Here is a 16,626-nt window from a genome sequence, read left to right as displayed (position 1 = left end):
GAGAGGGACTTCCTGTCCCACTTCCTTCTTCCGCCCACGGACCACCTTGGCGACTCCTCCTCTCACCTAGGTTGTCCCTTCCCCTCGGCAATCTTCTGGGACACGTGACAGGTCCCAGAAGATTGCCTGTCCACTGGGAGAGCGCAGCACAACTCGAGCATGCGCAGTGCGCGCCCGGCCCTGAAGCCGCAATCTGTCACGGCTTGGTGCCCACAGTTCCAATGGATGCGCCGAGGAGAGGGAGAGGAGTGGGGCTCCGTGCGGCCACATCGCTGGACCGTGGAACAGGTAAGTGTGTTTATTAAAACCAAAAAGAAAAAAGAAATTGATCATAAAAGAAATTGATCATAAATACTATTGAGAACTGAAATAGGGGACCGTGAAGGAAGTCCTGCAGCTGAAACACAATAACCCCAATACAAGGGCACGTAAAATATGCAAAAAGGACAATGTAGCGCTGGACTAATGAAAAAGAACACATGTGTTAATATATGTATAAATAAATTAGGACCTATAAACTTATCATAAGTCAATACGTGATATTAGGTAATATGAAACCATACCTTAAATAAGTGTATACAAAACTATAAGTGACAAAAATTTTATATAAATAATGACAAAATAGTGACTAAAAAGTTCATATATGTTACTATATATACGTGTCAAAAAATATTTTGAATAAAAAAAGTTCATAAATGACAAAATGAAGGTGTTGAATCCACAAACGAGCCAAATAAAGGGTCCGGAGTTACATGATCCACCATCAGTGCAGCCCACCACCAGATGATAAAGTTGGAGGCTTACCAGAAAGCCTGCGACCGCCCTTACTCAGGGGGGTCAAAACAGGCTTAGTAGTGGAAGATGAACTCCTGGATATATCCCACAATGGACTCCTTACGTTGTCCTACTGGTCTCCTCTTTCCACGGTTGATCCGCAATAGCAGGGGCACCAATGTGGAGGAAATGATCCTCAGAGTTCCCTCCGATATTCCTTTCTCGATGTATCCCGGCCGGTTCCCTCTGGAGCGGCTCTCCTCTGAGGCGTTGGTTGGTCCGGCACAAGATGACGGATCCCGGCGGCCACGTCACTGGCACGTGGCCGCCAGGATCTGCCATCTTGTGCCAAAAGATAGTACACCCCTCAAATTTTTGTAAATATTTTATTCTCTCTTTTCATGTGACAACACTGAAGAAATGACACTTTGCTACAAGGTAAAGTAGTGAGTGTACAGCTTGTATAACAGTGTAAATTTGCTGTCCCCTCAAAATAAAATAACTCAGGTGTAAATGCGAAGGGACGATCCTCACTGTTGCTTCTATTGATTTTATATCAGCGCTGTCTTTTATCTTCAATCATGTGAGTGTTATTCACTTTTTAATAAATCAAAGTTTTTTTTACGGAATTACACTATGGTCCTCTTTTGCTTTCTTCTTTAAAAATACTACTGTATATCTGTGGACATCTGAGCTCCGGTTTGCCGGTTGTATTACATCCTCTGTGGTCTCAACTTGGCGGTCTTGGGAGGGAATACCTACCTGTGGATATCGGTTCAGAGTCTGTTCTACTGTCTATTAAAGCTTGTTTGACACGTAGTGCGTATGCTCTGACGTGTTCAAACTATCCGGTAAGTCTCCCTTTTAACAGGTGGTGGTTTTCTTCACTGTTTGATATATGCACCGGGTTCAAGATTCACCTCTAATTTTATTCAGATGAGGAATATATTTATGGACACTTATCTCAGTCTTTTCTGCTTTTTTGCAATTTCTATATGAGATTTATGAGAGATATTCAGACTGAGAATATATACAGAATTATGATTATGTTTAGATATATTTAATGTGATTATTTATATTGGTATATTTATTATATATAGTCTCTTTGTGGTTTAATTCACTTATGCACATTGCACTAGGCACATTATATATTAGCGCTACACTTTTTGTTTTATCTGTAAATGCGAAGCAGGCGTGTTAAATTTGGCATTAAAACGCGCTCTCTTATATACTGGTCACCGGAAGTTCAACATGGCACCTCATGGCAAAGAGCTCTCAGGATCTGAAAAAAAAGAATTGTTGCTCTACATAAAGATGGCCTAGGCTATATGAAGATTGCCAAGACCCTGAAACTGAGCTGCAGCATGGTGGCCAAGACCATACAGCGGTTTAACAGGACAGGTTCCATTTAGAACAGGCCTCGTCATGGTCGACCAAAGTAGCTGAGTGCACGTGCTTAGCGTTATAACCAGAGGTTGTCTTTGGGAAATAGACGCAAGTGCTGCCAGCATTGCTGCAGAGGTTAAAGGGGTGGGGGACCAGCCTGTCAGTGCTCAGACCATACGCCGCACACTGCATCAAATTGGTCTGCATGGCTGTCGTCCCAGAAAGAGGCCTCTTCTAAAGATGATGCACAAGGAAGCCTGCAAAAAGTTTGCTAAAGACAAGCAGACTAAGGGCATGGATTACTGGAACCATGTCCTGTGGTATGATCAGACCAAGATAAACTTATTTTGTTCAGATGGTGTCAAGCGTATGTGGCGGAAACCAAGTGTGTGTCTTGCCTACAGTCAAGCATGGTGGTGGGGGTATCATGATCTGGGGCTGCATGAGTGCTGCAGGCACTGGGGAGCTACAGTTCATTGATGGAACCATGAATGCCAACATGTACTGTGACATACTGAAGCAGAGCATGATTCCCTCCCTTCAGAGACTGGGCCGCAGGTCAGTATTCCAATATAACAACCCCAAACACACCTCTAAGATGACCACTGCCTTGCTAAAGAAGCGGAGGGTAAAAGGTGATGGACTAGTCAAGCATGTCTCCAGACCTAAACCCTATTGAGCATCTGTGGGGCATCCTCAATCGGAGGGTGGAGGAGCGCAAGGTCTCTAACATCCACCAGCTCTGTGATATCGTCATGGAGTGGAAGAGGACTCCAGTAGCAACCTGTGAAGCTCTGGTGAACTCCATGCCCAAGAGGGTTAAGGTAGTGCTGGAAAATAATGGTGGCCCCCTAAAATATTGACACTTTGGGCCCAATTTGAACATTTTCACTTACGGGGGTACTCACTTTTGTTTCCAGCGGTTTAGACATTAATGGCTGTGTTGTTATTTTGAGGGGACAGCAAATTTACACTGTTATACAAGCTGTACACTCATTACTTTACATTGTAGCAAAGTGTCATTCCTTCAATGTTGTCACATTGATACATAAAGATATAATAAAATATTTACAAAAATGTGGAGGGGTGTATGTAGTCCATATAGACTTTATATTCATGGGTGACTTAATGACTCAGGGGTGTCCACCAGCAATCTCCTTTGTGATCTGTTTCCTGTCTTTCCATGTGCTTGAAACATTTCCCTTCACTTTTTATATTATCCCACATTACATGGAGAAGAATAAGCCGTGTCCCTTATCAGTGTCATATGAGACCCATCCCCGACACTGGTTTTCCAGAGATAATGGGGACCTCGGCTGTATAAGAGCCTATTACTTTCTCATTACCTTGCAACAACTTAGTGGACCCCCACTACTGGTTCATTCTAAATTGAATGTTTGGTCTTTGTCTGGTACATACAGTGACTTGAGAAAGTATTCATACCTCTTGAAATTTTCCACATTTTGTCATGTTACAACCAAAAACATAAACGTATTTTATTAGGATTTTATGTGATAGACCAACACAAAGTGGCACATAATTGTGTAGAACCACCTTTCGCTGCAATTACAGCTGTATGTCTCTACCAGCTTTGCACATCTAGAGAGTGACATTTTTGCTCATACTTCTTTGCAAAATAGCTCAAGCTCTGTCAGATTGGATTGAGAGCGTCTGAACAGCAATTTTCAAGTCTTGCCACAGATTTTTAATTGGATTTAGGTCTGGACTTTGACTGGGTCATTCTATACACATGAATATGCTTTGATCTAAACCCTTCCACTGTAGTTCTGGCTGTATGTTCAGTGTCTTCATGCTAGAAGGCAGGGGCGTTGCTAGGTCTGAAAAAGATCTGGGGCTAGAGCCCATAGCAGCGGTGACCAACTGGGGGGGGGCACGCCGGTGGTAAGCAATTTTTTGCGGGCACAGGAAGGCTGGTGTTGGCGTTTCAATCTTCATGGCACCATGGTTGATATGGTGTCAGGGTGATCAAAGCGAATTGTTTCTATTGTTATATTGTAATATATAATGAAGTGGTTCAACTCACCATAATGCAGAATCAGTGGGAGCCCTGGGCGTGTCACTTGCCCCATCACCTGCCACCATTTGCAGATTGTCACTTGCCACCCATTGCAGATTGTCACTTGCCATGTCACCTGCCACCATTAGCAGATTGTCACTTGCCACCATTAGCAGATTGTCACTTGCTATGCCAACCAGTGCCACCAAATGTGCATTCTCGCTGCATTGGTGGCAGGCTGGCAGCACTGGCCCATTTAGTGAGGGCAGGAAAGCGGAGATGCGGGGCGGGCAGTGAGAGATGATGTAATCTCTCTGCTCCCCAGTACACCTCTGACATTGAAGAGGCACATTTAGTGAGGGCAGAAGAGCGCTGATGTGTGGCAGGCAGTGAGAGATGACATCTCTCTGCTCCCCGCCGCACATCGCTCCCACATTGAAGTCCCAGCTGTGAAAGCGGAAGATTGGTGACAGGCGGGCGGAGAGAGATGATGTCATCTCTGCTTGTCCACCTGCTCGTCTCCAGGGCTGGACTGAGACAAAAATTTGGCCCTGGACTTCATCCAGACCGGCCAACTTTGACAGGTCTCACCCATGCCGGATCTTCTGGTCCCCCTTTGCTGCTCTGGTCCCCCGCGTGCTCCGCTGGTCTCCCGCGTGCTCCGCTGGTCTCCCGAATGCTTTTTGGGTCCCACATGTGCTCTGCTGGTCCCCCCCCCCGTGCTCCTCTATTCCCCCTCCCCCATGCTGCTCTATCCCCCCTCCCAGCGCTCACCTCCTCTCCCTGCTTAGATAGGCATACAGACATGATCCTATGATCCTAGGAGTGGACACTGATAAGCTCATCGTATGATCCAGAAGTCATGCAGTTGCACACAGCTATGACATGAACTTCCTCGGCACTCGTTCTCTTGTTCTTTCCTTCCCCCGCTCTCATCTAGATTCTCTGCGGCAGCAGACAGGATGAAGAGCGGGGGAAGGAAAGAACAAGTGAACGAGTACCGAGGAAGTTCATGTCACAGCTGTGTGTGGCTGCATGACTTCTGGATCGTACGATGAGCTTATCAGTGTCCACTCCTAGGATCATGTCTGTATGCAGCCGCGCTGCATAACTAAGCAGGGAGAAGAGGTGAGCGCTGGGGGGGGTGAGGGAGGTGGCGGTCCGATGGCTCAGTGTCTGTACATGCCTGATCGTCCCTCCTCCACCTCCAATGCCGCCCGCCACAGCCGCGACCCGCCAGCTCTTCTCTCCTCCACACCCGCTGAGACTCGGGGCTATGGGCTCCGCATTCGGGGGGTCCAGCCTCGATAGCCACCCCCTGGTGACGCCTATGCTAGAAGGTGAACCTCTGCCTCAGTCTCAAGTCTTTTGCAGACTCTAACAGGTTTTCTTCTAAGATTGCCCTGTATTTGGCTCCATCCATCTTTCCATTAACTCTGACCAGCGTCCGTGTCCCTGCTGAAGAAAAGCATCCCCACAACATGATGCTGCCACCACCATGTTTCACGGTGCGGATGGGGTGTTCAGAGTGATGTGCAATGTTAGTTTTCCACCACATATGAATTTTAGGCCAAAGAGTTACATTTTGGTCTGATCTGACAGAGCACCTTCTTCCACATGTTTGCTGTGGACGGTCACGTCTTAGTAGATTTGCAGTTGTGCCATACCCTTTCCATTTTTGGATAATGGATTGAACAGTACTCCGTGAGATGTTCAAAGCTTGGGATATTTTTCTACAATCTAACACAATTATGTGCTACTTTGTGTCGGTCTATCACATAAAATCCCAATAAAATACATGTTCTTGGTTGTAACATGACAAATGTGGAAAATTTCAAGGGGTGTGAATACTTTTTCAAGGCACTGTACTAAATGTAGCTTCAGTGGACACTCATATCCTGGATTGATCGATCACGACTGGACAGGTTTTGCTGCAAGTTATATTATTACAAACCCTTTTCTACTGCTCTTATAGGCAGTAGGCACTAAATAACAACCCTTACACTGGGAACTTGAGGTGCTACTCAATAGTATGCCATTTTGTGTATGTCTATTAAAAAAAAAAAATTGAGAGATAGATAGATCTATAGATTGAGAGAGAGAGAGAGAATCTCTATAGCTACACACATATTTCACTGTATATACACACACACACACACACACAAGGTGTGTATTAAAATAACAAGGCTGTGATCCCACCCAGTAAACAAAGCAGTCAGAACCACAGTTATAACTGCATGCATGGTAACCCTGAACATGTTTGAACTTGCATGACAGGCAGCAACACTCTGACGCTCAGTTGATTGTGAGTCACCATTTAGTTCGGTTGTGTTTTTTGTAGTGTGCCGAAAAAATGCTAAGTATAAAAGGTAAACAACGTGTCAATTTGACATTTTTAGTAAAATTGCACAAATCACCAACAAAATGTTTTCAAATGCTTACTACAGCTTATTGGAATGATGGCCTATCTTGTGCACGTGTGTTTGAGTGGTACAAAAGATTCAGCGAGGGACGTGAGAATGAATTCCCAAAAGTTAAATCAGTGCTTAAAAAGGGACAAGTTTTGAGTTGTGTTGAAACAGCTGACAGTGTTATACACACACACACACAGTCGTATGCAAAAGTTTAGGAACCCCTGACAATTTCCATGATTGTCATTTATAAATAATTGGGTGTTTGGATCAGCAATTTCATTTTGATCTATCAAATAACTGAAGGACACAGTAATATTTCAGTAGTGAAATGAGGTTTATTGGATTAAACAGAAAATGCGCAATATGCATCAAAACGAAATTAGACAGGTGCATAACTTTGGGCACCCTTGTCATTTTGTTGATTTGAATACCTGTAACTACTTAGCACTGATTAATTGGAACACACAATTGGTTTGGTGAGCCTTGAACTTCATAGACAGGTGCATCCTATCATGAAAAAAGGTATTTAAGGTGGCCAATTGCAAGTTGTTGTTCTCTGTGACTCTCCTCTGAATAGTGGCAACATGGGGGCCTCAAAACAACTCTCAAATGACCTGATAACAAAGATAGTTCTACATTATGGTTTAGGGGAAGGCTACAAAAAGTTATTGCAGACATATAAGCTATCAGTGTCCACTGTGAGGAACATAGTGAGGAAATGGAAGACCACAGGCACAGTTCTTGTTAAGGCCAGAAGTGAACAGCCCACGGACCACCTTCAAAGACCTACAAATTCAACTTGCTGCAGATGGTGTCACTGTGCATCCTTCAACAATTCAGTGCACTTTGCACAGGGAGAAGCTGTATGGGAGAGTGATGCGAAAGAAGCCTTTTCTGCACACACACCACAACCGGAGTAGCTTGAGGTATGCAAACACACATTTGGACAAGCCAGCTTCATTTTGGAATAAGGTGCTGTGGACTGATGAAACAAAGATTGAGTTCTTTGGTCATAACAAAGGGCATTATGCATGGTGGCAAAAGAACACAGCATTCCAAGAAAAACACTTGCTACCCACAGTAAAATTTGGTAGAGGTTCCATCATGCTGTGGGGCTGTGTGGCCAGTGCCGGTACTGGGAATCTGGTTAAAGTTGAGGGTCGCATGGATTCCACTCAATATCAGCAGATTCTTGAGAATAATTTTGAGGAATCAGTCACAAAGTTGAAGCTACGCCGGGGCTGGATATTTCAACAAGACAACGACCCAAAACACTGCTCAAAATCTACTCGGGCATTATGCAGAGGAACAAGTACAACGTTCTGGAATGGCCATCCCAGTCCCCAGACCTGAATATCATTGAACATCTGTGGGCTGATTTGAAGGGGGCTGTCCATGCTCTGCAACCATCAAACCTAACTGAACTGGAAATGTTTTGTAAGGAGGAATGATCCAAAATACATTCATCCATATTTCAGACACTCATTACAGGCTATAGGAAGTGTCTAGAGGCTGCTATTTCTGCTAAAGGAGGCTCTACTAAATATTGATGTGATTTTTCTGTTGGGGTGCCCAAATTTATGCACTTGTCTAATTTCGTTTTGATGCATATTGCAAATTTTCTGTTAATCCAATAAACCTCATTTCACTACTGAAATATTACTGTGTCCTTCAGTTATTTGATAGATTAAAATGAAATTGCTGATCCAAACACCCAAATATTTATAAATGACAATCATGGAAATTGTCAGGGGTTCCTAAACTTTTGCATACGACTGTGTAAATATATATTAGTGTGGAGAGGCAACCCCATTTCACAGTGCACAGTGTGGATTAGCACTTTCACCCCGGTTCTTGTAAACAGAGGCATGCTGATTGCACACCTGTGGGCTGGGTTCATAAATATCCCAGGGGTAGCGCTCAGGGCTCCCACTTGGAGACAGCTCCACCCAAGGAGACAGGAAGTCTCGCTGAGGAGTCAGGAGGAATCCACCCTACAGACATGAGTCTGTGTATGAGTTTTGTGAAGACACCCATGTTCTTTAGAGAGACTGCAGGTGGCAGTTTGAACCCTGGGTAAGCTAGGAGAGAGCTTAACCCAAGCATATAGGTCTGAGGAACAGACTTATGGCCTAGGCGTGAGGCCTGAAGCAGCTGTGTGGTTAGTAGGTTAGCCAGGAGGCTGAATAACCATGATGCATGATCGCTTCTCGGCCTTTTGGCTAAGATCAAGTGTAGTATCGACTATAGCCCTTAGGGGTGTCTCTGCTTCACAGCTAGGATGTGGAGAACCACTTGTATCTATCCAAGCCATTTGGTCCTTGTGGGGTACCCTCTGCTCGGCCTTGTAGGATCGTTGATTCAATTCAGCTTCACCTACTTGCTGCTATTGGGTTAGAGGCTTAGCCCCCCACAGGGAACAGGTTGCGGTCTTTCCTCCTCCCCCACTCCGCATTACTACCTCCGGGCAGTAGGTGTTAGAGCCTTTTTAAAGGCTACGAAAAGAGCGAAGACGTTGAGGAACCAGAAGGAAGCCGCCTAAGAACACCTGAAGTGACATCCAACTCCGCAACGATGGGGAAGAGCGACAAGAAGACCAGCAAGGAGAAGAAGAACCCTGTTCCAGCCGCTTCCTCTGAAGAGCCCGAGAATGACGCTGCCTCAACCTCCACCCTGTACCCCGGCCGGCACCAGCCGACCAAGACCAGCCAAGCTGCAGACGGGCTCCCAACCCTAGAGCCTTGGATGAAGCAGACGGTCAAACTGAAGGAGGTGGACGAAAGAGTCCACGACATGACCCCGGAGATCTTCAGAAAGAAGATGATCTTGGAGCAGGGGTTCAGCAAAGCGGAGACGCTTTCCATGCAGACCTTTACAAAAGGTATTTTCTTCATAACTTTTGTGTCCCTTCAGGTCTGCAGAAGATACTGGGAGATGGTAAAGACCAGTGGCCCTGAATCCCCCTTCCGTAAGTTCGTTGCGCACTGCCCCATAACACGGGACGAAAGGCGGGTGGCGGTGGCCATGAGAAATCCCCATACTCAAGGCAAGGACATAGCCACCTACCTCCAGAGGTTTTGCACCGTGGTAAAGGACCCAGTCCGAATCCTCGATGTCAACGGCTTCTGGATAGGCAAGTGGTCTGTACTTTGCAAACTCAGGAAAGACCCTTCGGGAGACATTCAGCACCTGCAGCCGTGCTTCTCCCTGGGATTATCCGCAGGAATCCTTTTCTACCCCGGCATGCCCCACAACTGTAACAGATGTGGCCATCCAGGACACATGGGTAAGGATTGTACAGAGCTTGCTTGCAGGTTCTGTAGGGTTACAGGCCACGAGACCAAGGACTGTCCGAGGTCCAAAGCCTGCAACCTTTGCGGATTGGCAGAGCATGTTTTCAGACACTGCCCCCAGAGGACCTGGACCTACGCTGGAGCCCTGATCCAGGGTAAGCCATCTTCCAGCACAGGGAGGAAGCCGCCAGAAAACAAGCCAAAGAAGCCTCGAAAGACCACAGGTGAGTCCACTTCCGCCCCCCCCTGCCCCACCCCCTGCCTCAGGACACCCTCCCCACCCCTAACCTGTCCTCCCTGGAGGACTTCCCCACCCTCCCACCTCCCCCACCAGTGGCCCAATAGGAAGCAGGAAACAGAAGCCAGAGAGCCCAACAGCAGAGGAACCTGGCTCAGCCTCTCAAGCAAGCCGTTAAGAGCCTGAGTCACCCACTCCTGTCTCCTTCACAGCCCAGCGTTCCAGTGGGGGAGGGGGGGGCAGAGCAGACAGCTCTCTGCTTATGGAGCTCAGAGAACCAACCAATCAGCGCTGTTTGATTGCTCGGTTCACAGTCTTAAGCCGCATACACACAAGCGGAATGTCCGACAGAAAAAGTCCAACGGAAGCTTTTCATCGTCTATTCTGATCGTGTGTATGCCTCATCGGACTTTTTTTTGTGAAAATTCTTACAGACCTAGAAATGGAACAGGTTCTAAATATTTTCGACGGAACAAATTCCTATTGGGAAAACCGCTCGTCTGTATGCTGTTCCGACGGACCAAAAACGAGGCATGCTCTGAAGCAAGTACGAGATGGAAGCTATTGGCTACTGGCTATTGAACTTCCTGAAAAAATACGAGAACCCCCTATCGGGGCTTTAAAGCAGCCAATAAAGTGCAATATAGGTAGTGGAAAAAATTCAATTTTACTGATACAAAAATTATAAATAGCATATTAAAAAATCACTGAAATGGATACTGACTGTTTGAGTCAGGACATGAACTGGATATGGCGTACAATTGCAACGGACAAAGCCTACAATTAGAACCAATGCAAAACACAATGTATTAAGGGGCAACCAAAGTTTTCTCGAATATTGAATCCTTAAGATTAGATAACAACAAACAATGCCTATAGATGAGGGCAATATACAATACAGCGTATGTGGGACAACAAAAGTTGTATGTGTGAAAACTGACGCGTTTCGACCCTTCCCGGGTCTTCTTCAGAGGATGGTTGTCCACTGTAAAAAGGTCAACATGTATCAAACATAACATCAAATTCAACAGTACCAAGCCTATATATGTATACCATGTAATGTATCTGTCTAGGTTGTATAGTTACCTATCACAGGATTTATGACGTTATAGGGTCATTTCTGACATTGTGGGGTGTTTAAGGTGATGCGATTCCTCCTCTGCTCCCTTGTCTCCCCCGTGTCAGGCCAACTCCCCAGTGAACGGGTGGTGGACCGAGTGTGTCTTGCGAGGGATCACGCCTACCAGCCCCCCATACAGGAGAGGGAAGGAAAGGAAGGGGCAACAGGCAGCCCGAACTGCACTCAGATAGGTTCACGTAGGTACTAAAAGTAGAATAAAGAACGAGGGGTCAATTAGTTCATCCACATAGTTGGGAAATACCTCTACTATGGAGTTCTGTACGGTTGTTAGATTGTAGGTCCATGGGTGTGCAGAAGGGCATTGCTGGCATAAGAGCCGACCGGGGGACAGATGCAGCATCGGATCCACCTAAGTATGTTTTTTTTTTTTTAGAAAAATTAAAAATTTAACTTTTAAAGCACATTTTAACTACTAATAGGTTTCTGCACACCTTCCCTACTTAGGAGTACACCTCCCACCATCATTATATGAAAGTCTTTATGCCATTAATCTGGGAGGTCTTCTGCGCTGCATTACAACCTTAGAATCCTACAAAAAGTACCAGATAGTGGGTAGGATTGCAAAATAAGAGAGATGGCAGCACTTCCAGCCTGTAAAATCAGCTCTTTATTGTAAATCCATTAAAAGCAGAGACATGACATGCAAGCCACGAGAGATCGCAAGCATGTTTCACACTCCTGTGCCTAATCATTGCTGATTACCCCAAGACCAAACACTCACTTATAGCTCAGAAGCTGCAGGTGAGACCAATAAAAGAAAATGATCCCTGCTCTGCAGCTCCACAGCCCAGAGAGACCACCACTACTACATATAATGCATAAAATACAATGCACACTATGGTTCCACCGATTATTGGTCTGGCTGATTATTGCAGGCCGAAATCGTCATTTTCACAAAAATCGGTATCGGTCGCAAACTAGACCGACAGTCTCCGTGGGCATTTTTTTGGGGTCTAGAAGCCTGCAGAGTGCAGACCCAGTGCGCAGGGGCGCGTGGGACACGCACACCAAGTCATTACGCCTCTGCGCACTGGGCTTATCGAGTCTGACCGCTTCCCTCACCTTACATCGACACTCGGACGGACATGGTTAGGACCAACAGTCACTAATGAGCCTTACATAACATTTCATTGACAGCGGATGGACAAAAATTCAATTGGTGTTGAATACAAAGGTGATGCAAGGATCCCACACTGGGGAGTACATTAGAGAAATGTTTCTAGGCATGCTTGAAGAATGGAGAACAAAGGCCGAGTGATGCTTGTGCTTCGTGACAGCGGCGCAAACATGGTGAAAGGAATGAGGCTTGCTGAAGTGTCAGACCTCAGCTGCATGGCACACACCCTGCAACTTGTGGTAGATGGTTTGTCAAGCCAAATAGCTTTGATAGATATAATTGGCATGCTGAAGTGCGCAGGCCATTTCCACTGTTCAGTCCTTGCCTAGCAGCGACTTGGGTGCATTCAGGCAGACCTTGGCCTACCCAAAAACAGCCCAATTCCGGCAGTTCCAACACGTGCGATTCAACACTTCATATGCTGCAAAGAATGCTGGAACAGAAGAGAGCTTGCGAACATGTAGGCTATAGTTGTCCTACTGCTGATCAATGGGACATTATAGCCAATGTCATTGAGACCCTCCTCCCCATGGAGGAAGTGACACTAGAGGTGAGTCATTACGACTCATCTGTGTAATCTGTCATCCCATGTGTGAGAGTGCTGAAGATGCTTCTTCAAGAGAATGAAAGACCCAACACACATGGCAATAAAACATTCAGGCAGGTCATGAGGGACAGCCTCAAACACTTTGAGAAGCATGAAGAGAATAAAAATGTTGTGCTGGCATGTCTTTTGGATCCTCGATACAAGCATCATGCTTTCTCTTCTGAAAAGCTGAGTTAGACTTACCGGTAACTCCTTTTCTGAGAGTCTTCCAGGACAGCCCATGAGACCTTGGGCTCCTCCTACCAGGACAGGAAACACGTCACCCCCACCAGATAAAAGGGCGGTCCTCCAGGCCCATGTCAGTCTTCTCAAGAACCGTAGGACCCTGCAAAACATATGCATAATACACATAACTTCAGACAGAACCAGGTGGGAATCCGGCTGTCCTGGAAGACTCTCAGAAAAGGAGTTACCGGTAAGTCTAACTCAGCTTTTCTCCAAGCGTCTTCCAGGACAGCCCATGAGACGATGAGCCAGAACTTACCAGTCTAGGGAGGGACAACTGCCTTTAGGACCTCACGACCAAACGCCTGCTACTGAGCTGATAGGAGATCCAGGCGATAATGTTTAATGAAGGTCGAGTAATTGGACCATGTGGCAGCCCTGCAAATTTGTTCCGGTGAGGCACCAGCCCTCTCAGCCCAAGACGTAGACAAGGCTCTAGTTGAGTGCGCAGTAACAAAAGGTGTAGGAACCTCCCTAATTTTGTAAGCTTCAGAGATGGCTTGCTTTATCCATCTAGCCAATGTGGCTTTAGATGCACTATTCTCCTTGTTAACTCCAGAAAAGAGGACAAATAAGGCATCAGTTTTCCTAAAGGTCTTGGTGACCTCAAAATAGACTAAGAGAATCCTTCTTACATCTAGAAAACTAAATTTTCTTTCTAGGTCGCCCTGTGGCATACTACAAAAGGTTGGCAGTACAATGTCCTGAGATCAGTGGAATGTACTTGCCACCTTTGGCAAAAAATCTGGATCGGTTCGTAAAACAACTCGATCCTCAAAAATCGTGAGGAAGGGCTCCCTTACTGATAGGGCCTGCAACTCACTTACCCTACGAGCTGAGGTAACAGTTATAAGGAACACAGTCTTTAATGTAAGTAACTTAACTGAAATACTTACCAGAGGCTCAAACGGAAATTCTACCAGAGTTTGAAGTACTAGGGACAGGTCCCAAGTTGGACAACTTCTCACCACTACTGGTCTGGCCCTAGAGATAGATTTGAAAAATCTGGCTATAGTGGGATTTTTCAGGAGAGAAAACTGGAGGAACACACTAATAGCTGCCGCCTGTACCTTTAAGGTACTAACTGAAAGACCTTTGTCGACACCCTCTTGGAAAAATTCCAAAATAGACGGAATATCATGGGTTAATCTTTCATTTTCAAATAACCATGAGTTAGACCTTTTCCAAACTTTTGAATATATGGCTCTAGTAACCGGCTTCCTGCAATTAACGAGAGTCTTGACTACCTTGTCAGAGAACCCCTGGGTGCTCAGTATCTTTTCTTCAGATACCAGGCCGTCAAGTTTAAGGAAACCACCTGAGGGTGTGATACTGGACCCTGCAATAATAAGTCTTCCCTTTTCGGAAGACTCCGCGGAGGCTCTGAAACCAGAGACCGTAGCAGGGAAAACCATGGCCTCTTGGGCCAATATGGGGCAATTAGAATGAGATCAGTCTCCTCTAGCAGAAACTTCTGGAATCAGTCTGATTGGCGGGAAGGCATAGCATAGGCCTGAAGGCCACGGGTTTGCCAGAGCATCGATCCCCAAGGCTTGGTCTGCCGGGTTCATGGAAAAGAATATCTCCGTCTTGCGGTTGTTTCGGTTTGCGAACAAATCCGCTATGGGATAACCCCATCTCCTGGTGAGGTCTGCAAAGACTTCGGGATGAAGGGACCAGTTGTCTCGGTCTATCCTGTGACGGCTGAGATAATCTGCCAGGCAATTGTTTGTCCCCTTCAGGTGTACAGCCGAAATTGAAGCTAGATTCCCCTCTGCCCATGAAAGGATCTCATGGGCAATGGACTGAAGCATCCGGCTTCTCGTGCCTCCCTGCTTGTTGATATACGCGACTGTCGCGTTATTGTCTGACAGAATTTGGAGGTTGTGACCTTTGATCTCCATCTGAAAAGACTGCAGGGCTCTCTGGACTGCAAGCAGCTCTCTTTGATTGGATGAGGCCCTTGCCTCCCTCGAGGACCACTCTCCCTGTGCTACTGAATTGCTGAGGTGGGTCCCCCCATCCCCAGGAACTCGCATCCGTGGTAATTCTTCGGGATATGGGAAAGGACCATGGGAGACCTCCTGCTAGGTGCTGGCCTGTTCTCCACCACCACCGGCTAATTTTTATCCTGGCGGGAAGCCAGATCCTTGACTCCAGGGACCTTACGTCCCAGTTTCTTAATAGAAACATTTGTAACAGACGCTGACGGAGTCTCGCCCATGGTACCGCGGGAAAACATGACGTCATAAGACCTACTGCCCTCGACACCTGTCTCAGAGAGACCGACTGGTTGGTCTGCAATGCTGACATAGTCTGGAACACTTTGGTAATCTTCTCCTGAGGAAGAAAAACTCTTTGGTTCACTGAGCAAAAATCGTAACCCAGATAAGTTACTTTCTGGGCCGGGATCAAGGATGATTTTTCTTTTCTTTCTGTTTATCAGCCAGCCTAGGGACTGTAAGAAGTCCTGTACAGGCTGGAGATCCTCCAACAGCCTCCGGTATGATTTTGCCACTATCAGGAGGTCGTCCAAGTAAGGGATCACAGTTATCGCCTTTAACCTTCGTGGAGCCAGCGCTTCCCCCAACACATTCGTAAAGATGCGTGGGGCTGAGGAAAGACCGAAAGGGAGGGCTTGAAATTGAAAATGTCGGGTTCCCATACTCGTCTTCACTGCCAATCTCAAAAACTTTTGGAAGGCTGGATGGATAGGGATATGAAGATAGGCATCCCTTAAGTCCAACGTGGCCATAAAGCAGTTTGGGTATAGTAGGTTTTTGATTGTAAAAACCGTCTCCATATGGAAATGCTTGTATCTGATGGACTAGTTTAAAGGTCCGGAGATTCAGGATAAGTCAAAACTTTCCCGACGGCTTTTTGACCACAAATACATGGGCATAGAATCCCTTGCCCTGCTCTGACTGTGGAACAGGAATCAGGACTTTTTGATTCAATAAGTCTACGATTTGGAGACCCAGAGCCCTCACTTTCTCTTGATCTTGTGGAGGAAAGGTGACCAACAATCGTTTTGATGGTTGGTGAACAAACTCCAGCCTGTACCCGTTGGTCCCTAGGTCCAGGATGAAGGGGCTCGAAGTGACTGCTGCCCACTGTGGGATGAAGGCCCTCAATCTTCCTCCCACCGGGGAACACAAGTCACTGTGGCTTGGCGGGCTGTTGAGGAGGGTTAAACAGCACTCCCCTTTGTGCCCAGTCAAATGTTTTTTCAGCCTGCTGTCCTTTTCTCTAGGACTCTGTTGCCTGCCTTGGCCACGAAAAAATTTTCTGGCTGTCGAGATTCTCTTTTTCTCTGGAAATGCCTTTTTCTTATCAGCCGTGCGTTCCAGAGCCTCCTGCAGTCCTGGGCCAAATAAATGATCGCCTGTTAAGGAAAGCCCACAAAGGCGTAAT

General features: G+C 46.3%; 2 protein-coding genes and 1 pseudogene across 2 annotated transcripts in view; 2 read left to right on the top strand and 1 right to left on the bottom strand.

The window, feature by feature from the left end:
* LOC141132415 (deoxycytidine kinase 2-like) overlaps positions 1-16,626 on the bottom strand; it is a 226,722-nt gene that overhangs the window by 114,141 nt on the left and 95,955 nt on the right. The window lies entirely within an intron of this gene.
* On the top strand, positions 8,794-8,888 carry LOC141134969 (U2 spliceosomal RNA; annotated as a pseudogene).
* On the top strand, positions 9,166-13,164 carry LOC141131151 (uncharacterized). The gene is made up of 2 exons (XM_073618198.1): positions 9,166-10,108; positions 12,980-13,164. Exons 1-2 carry the CDS (start codon positions 9,166-9,168, stop codon positions 13,162-13,164), a joined length of 1,128 nt encoding a protein of 375 aa, XP_073474299.1.

Source organism: Aquarana catesbeiana, linkage group LG03 (assembly GCF_042186555.1).
Source record: "Aquarana catesbeiana isolate 2022-GZ linkage group LG03, ASM4218655v1, whole genome shotgun sequence".
Classification (NCBI taxonomy): domain Eukaryota; kingdom Metazoa; phylum Chordata; class Amphibia; order Anura; family Ranidae; genus Aquarana; species Aquarana catesbeiana.
The sequence above is the reverse complement of the archived record's forward strand: the minus strand, read 5'-3'. Positions and strand labels throughout refer to the sequence as shown.

What these genes read in the sequence shown, in the direction of transcription:
- LOC141131151 (XM_073618198.1), top strand. Translation starts at nt 9,166, where the DNA reads ATGGGGAAGAGCGACAAGAAGACCAGCAAGGAGAAGAAGAACCCTGTT. An exon ending in GAAGCCTCGAAAGACCACAG is followed by an intron (nt 10,109 to 12,979) that starts GTGAGTCCACTT and finishes CATGTGTGAGAG; the next exon opens with TGCTGAAGATGCTTCTTCAA.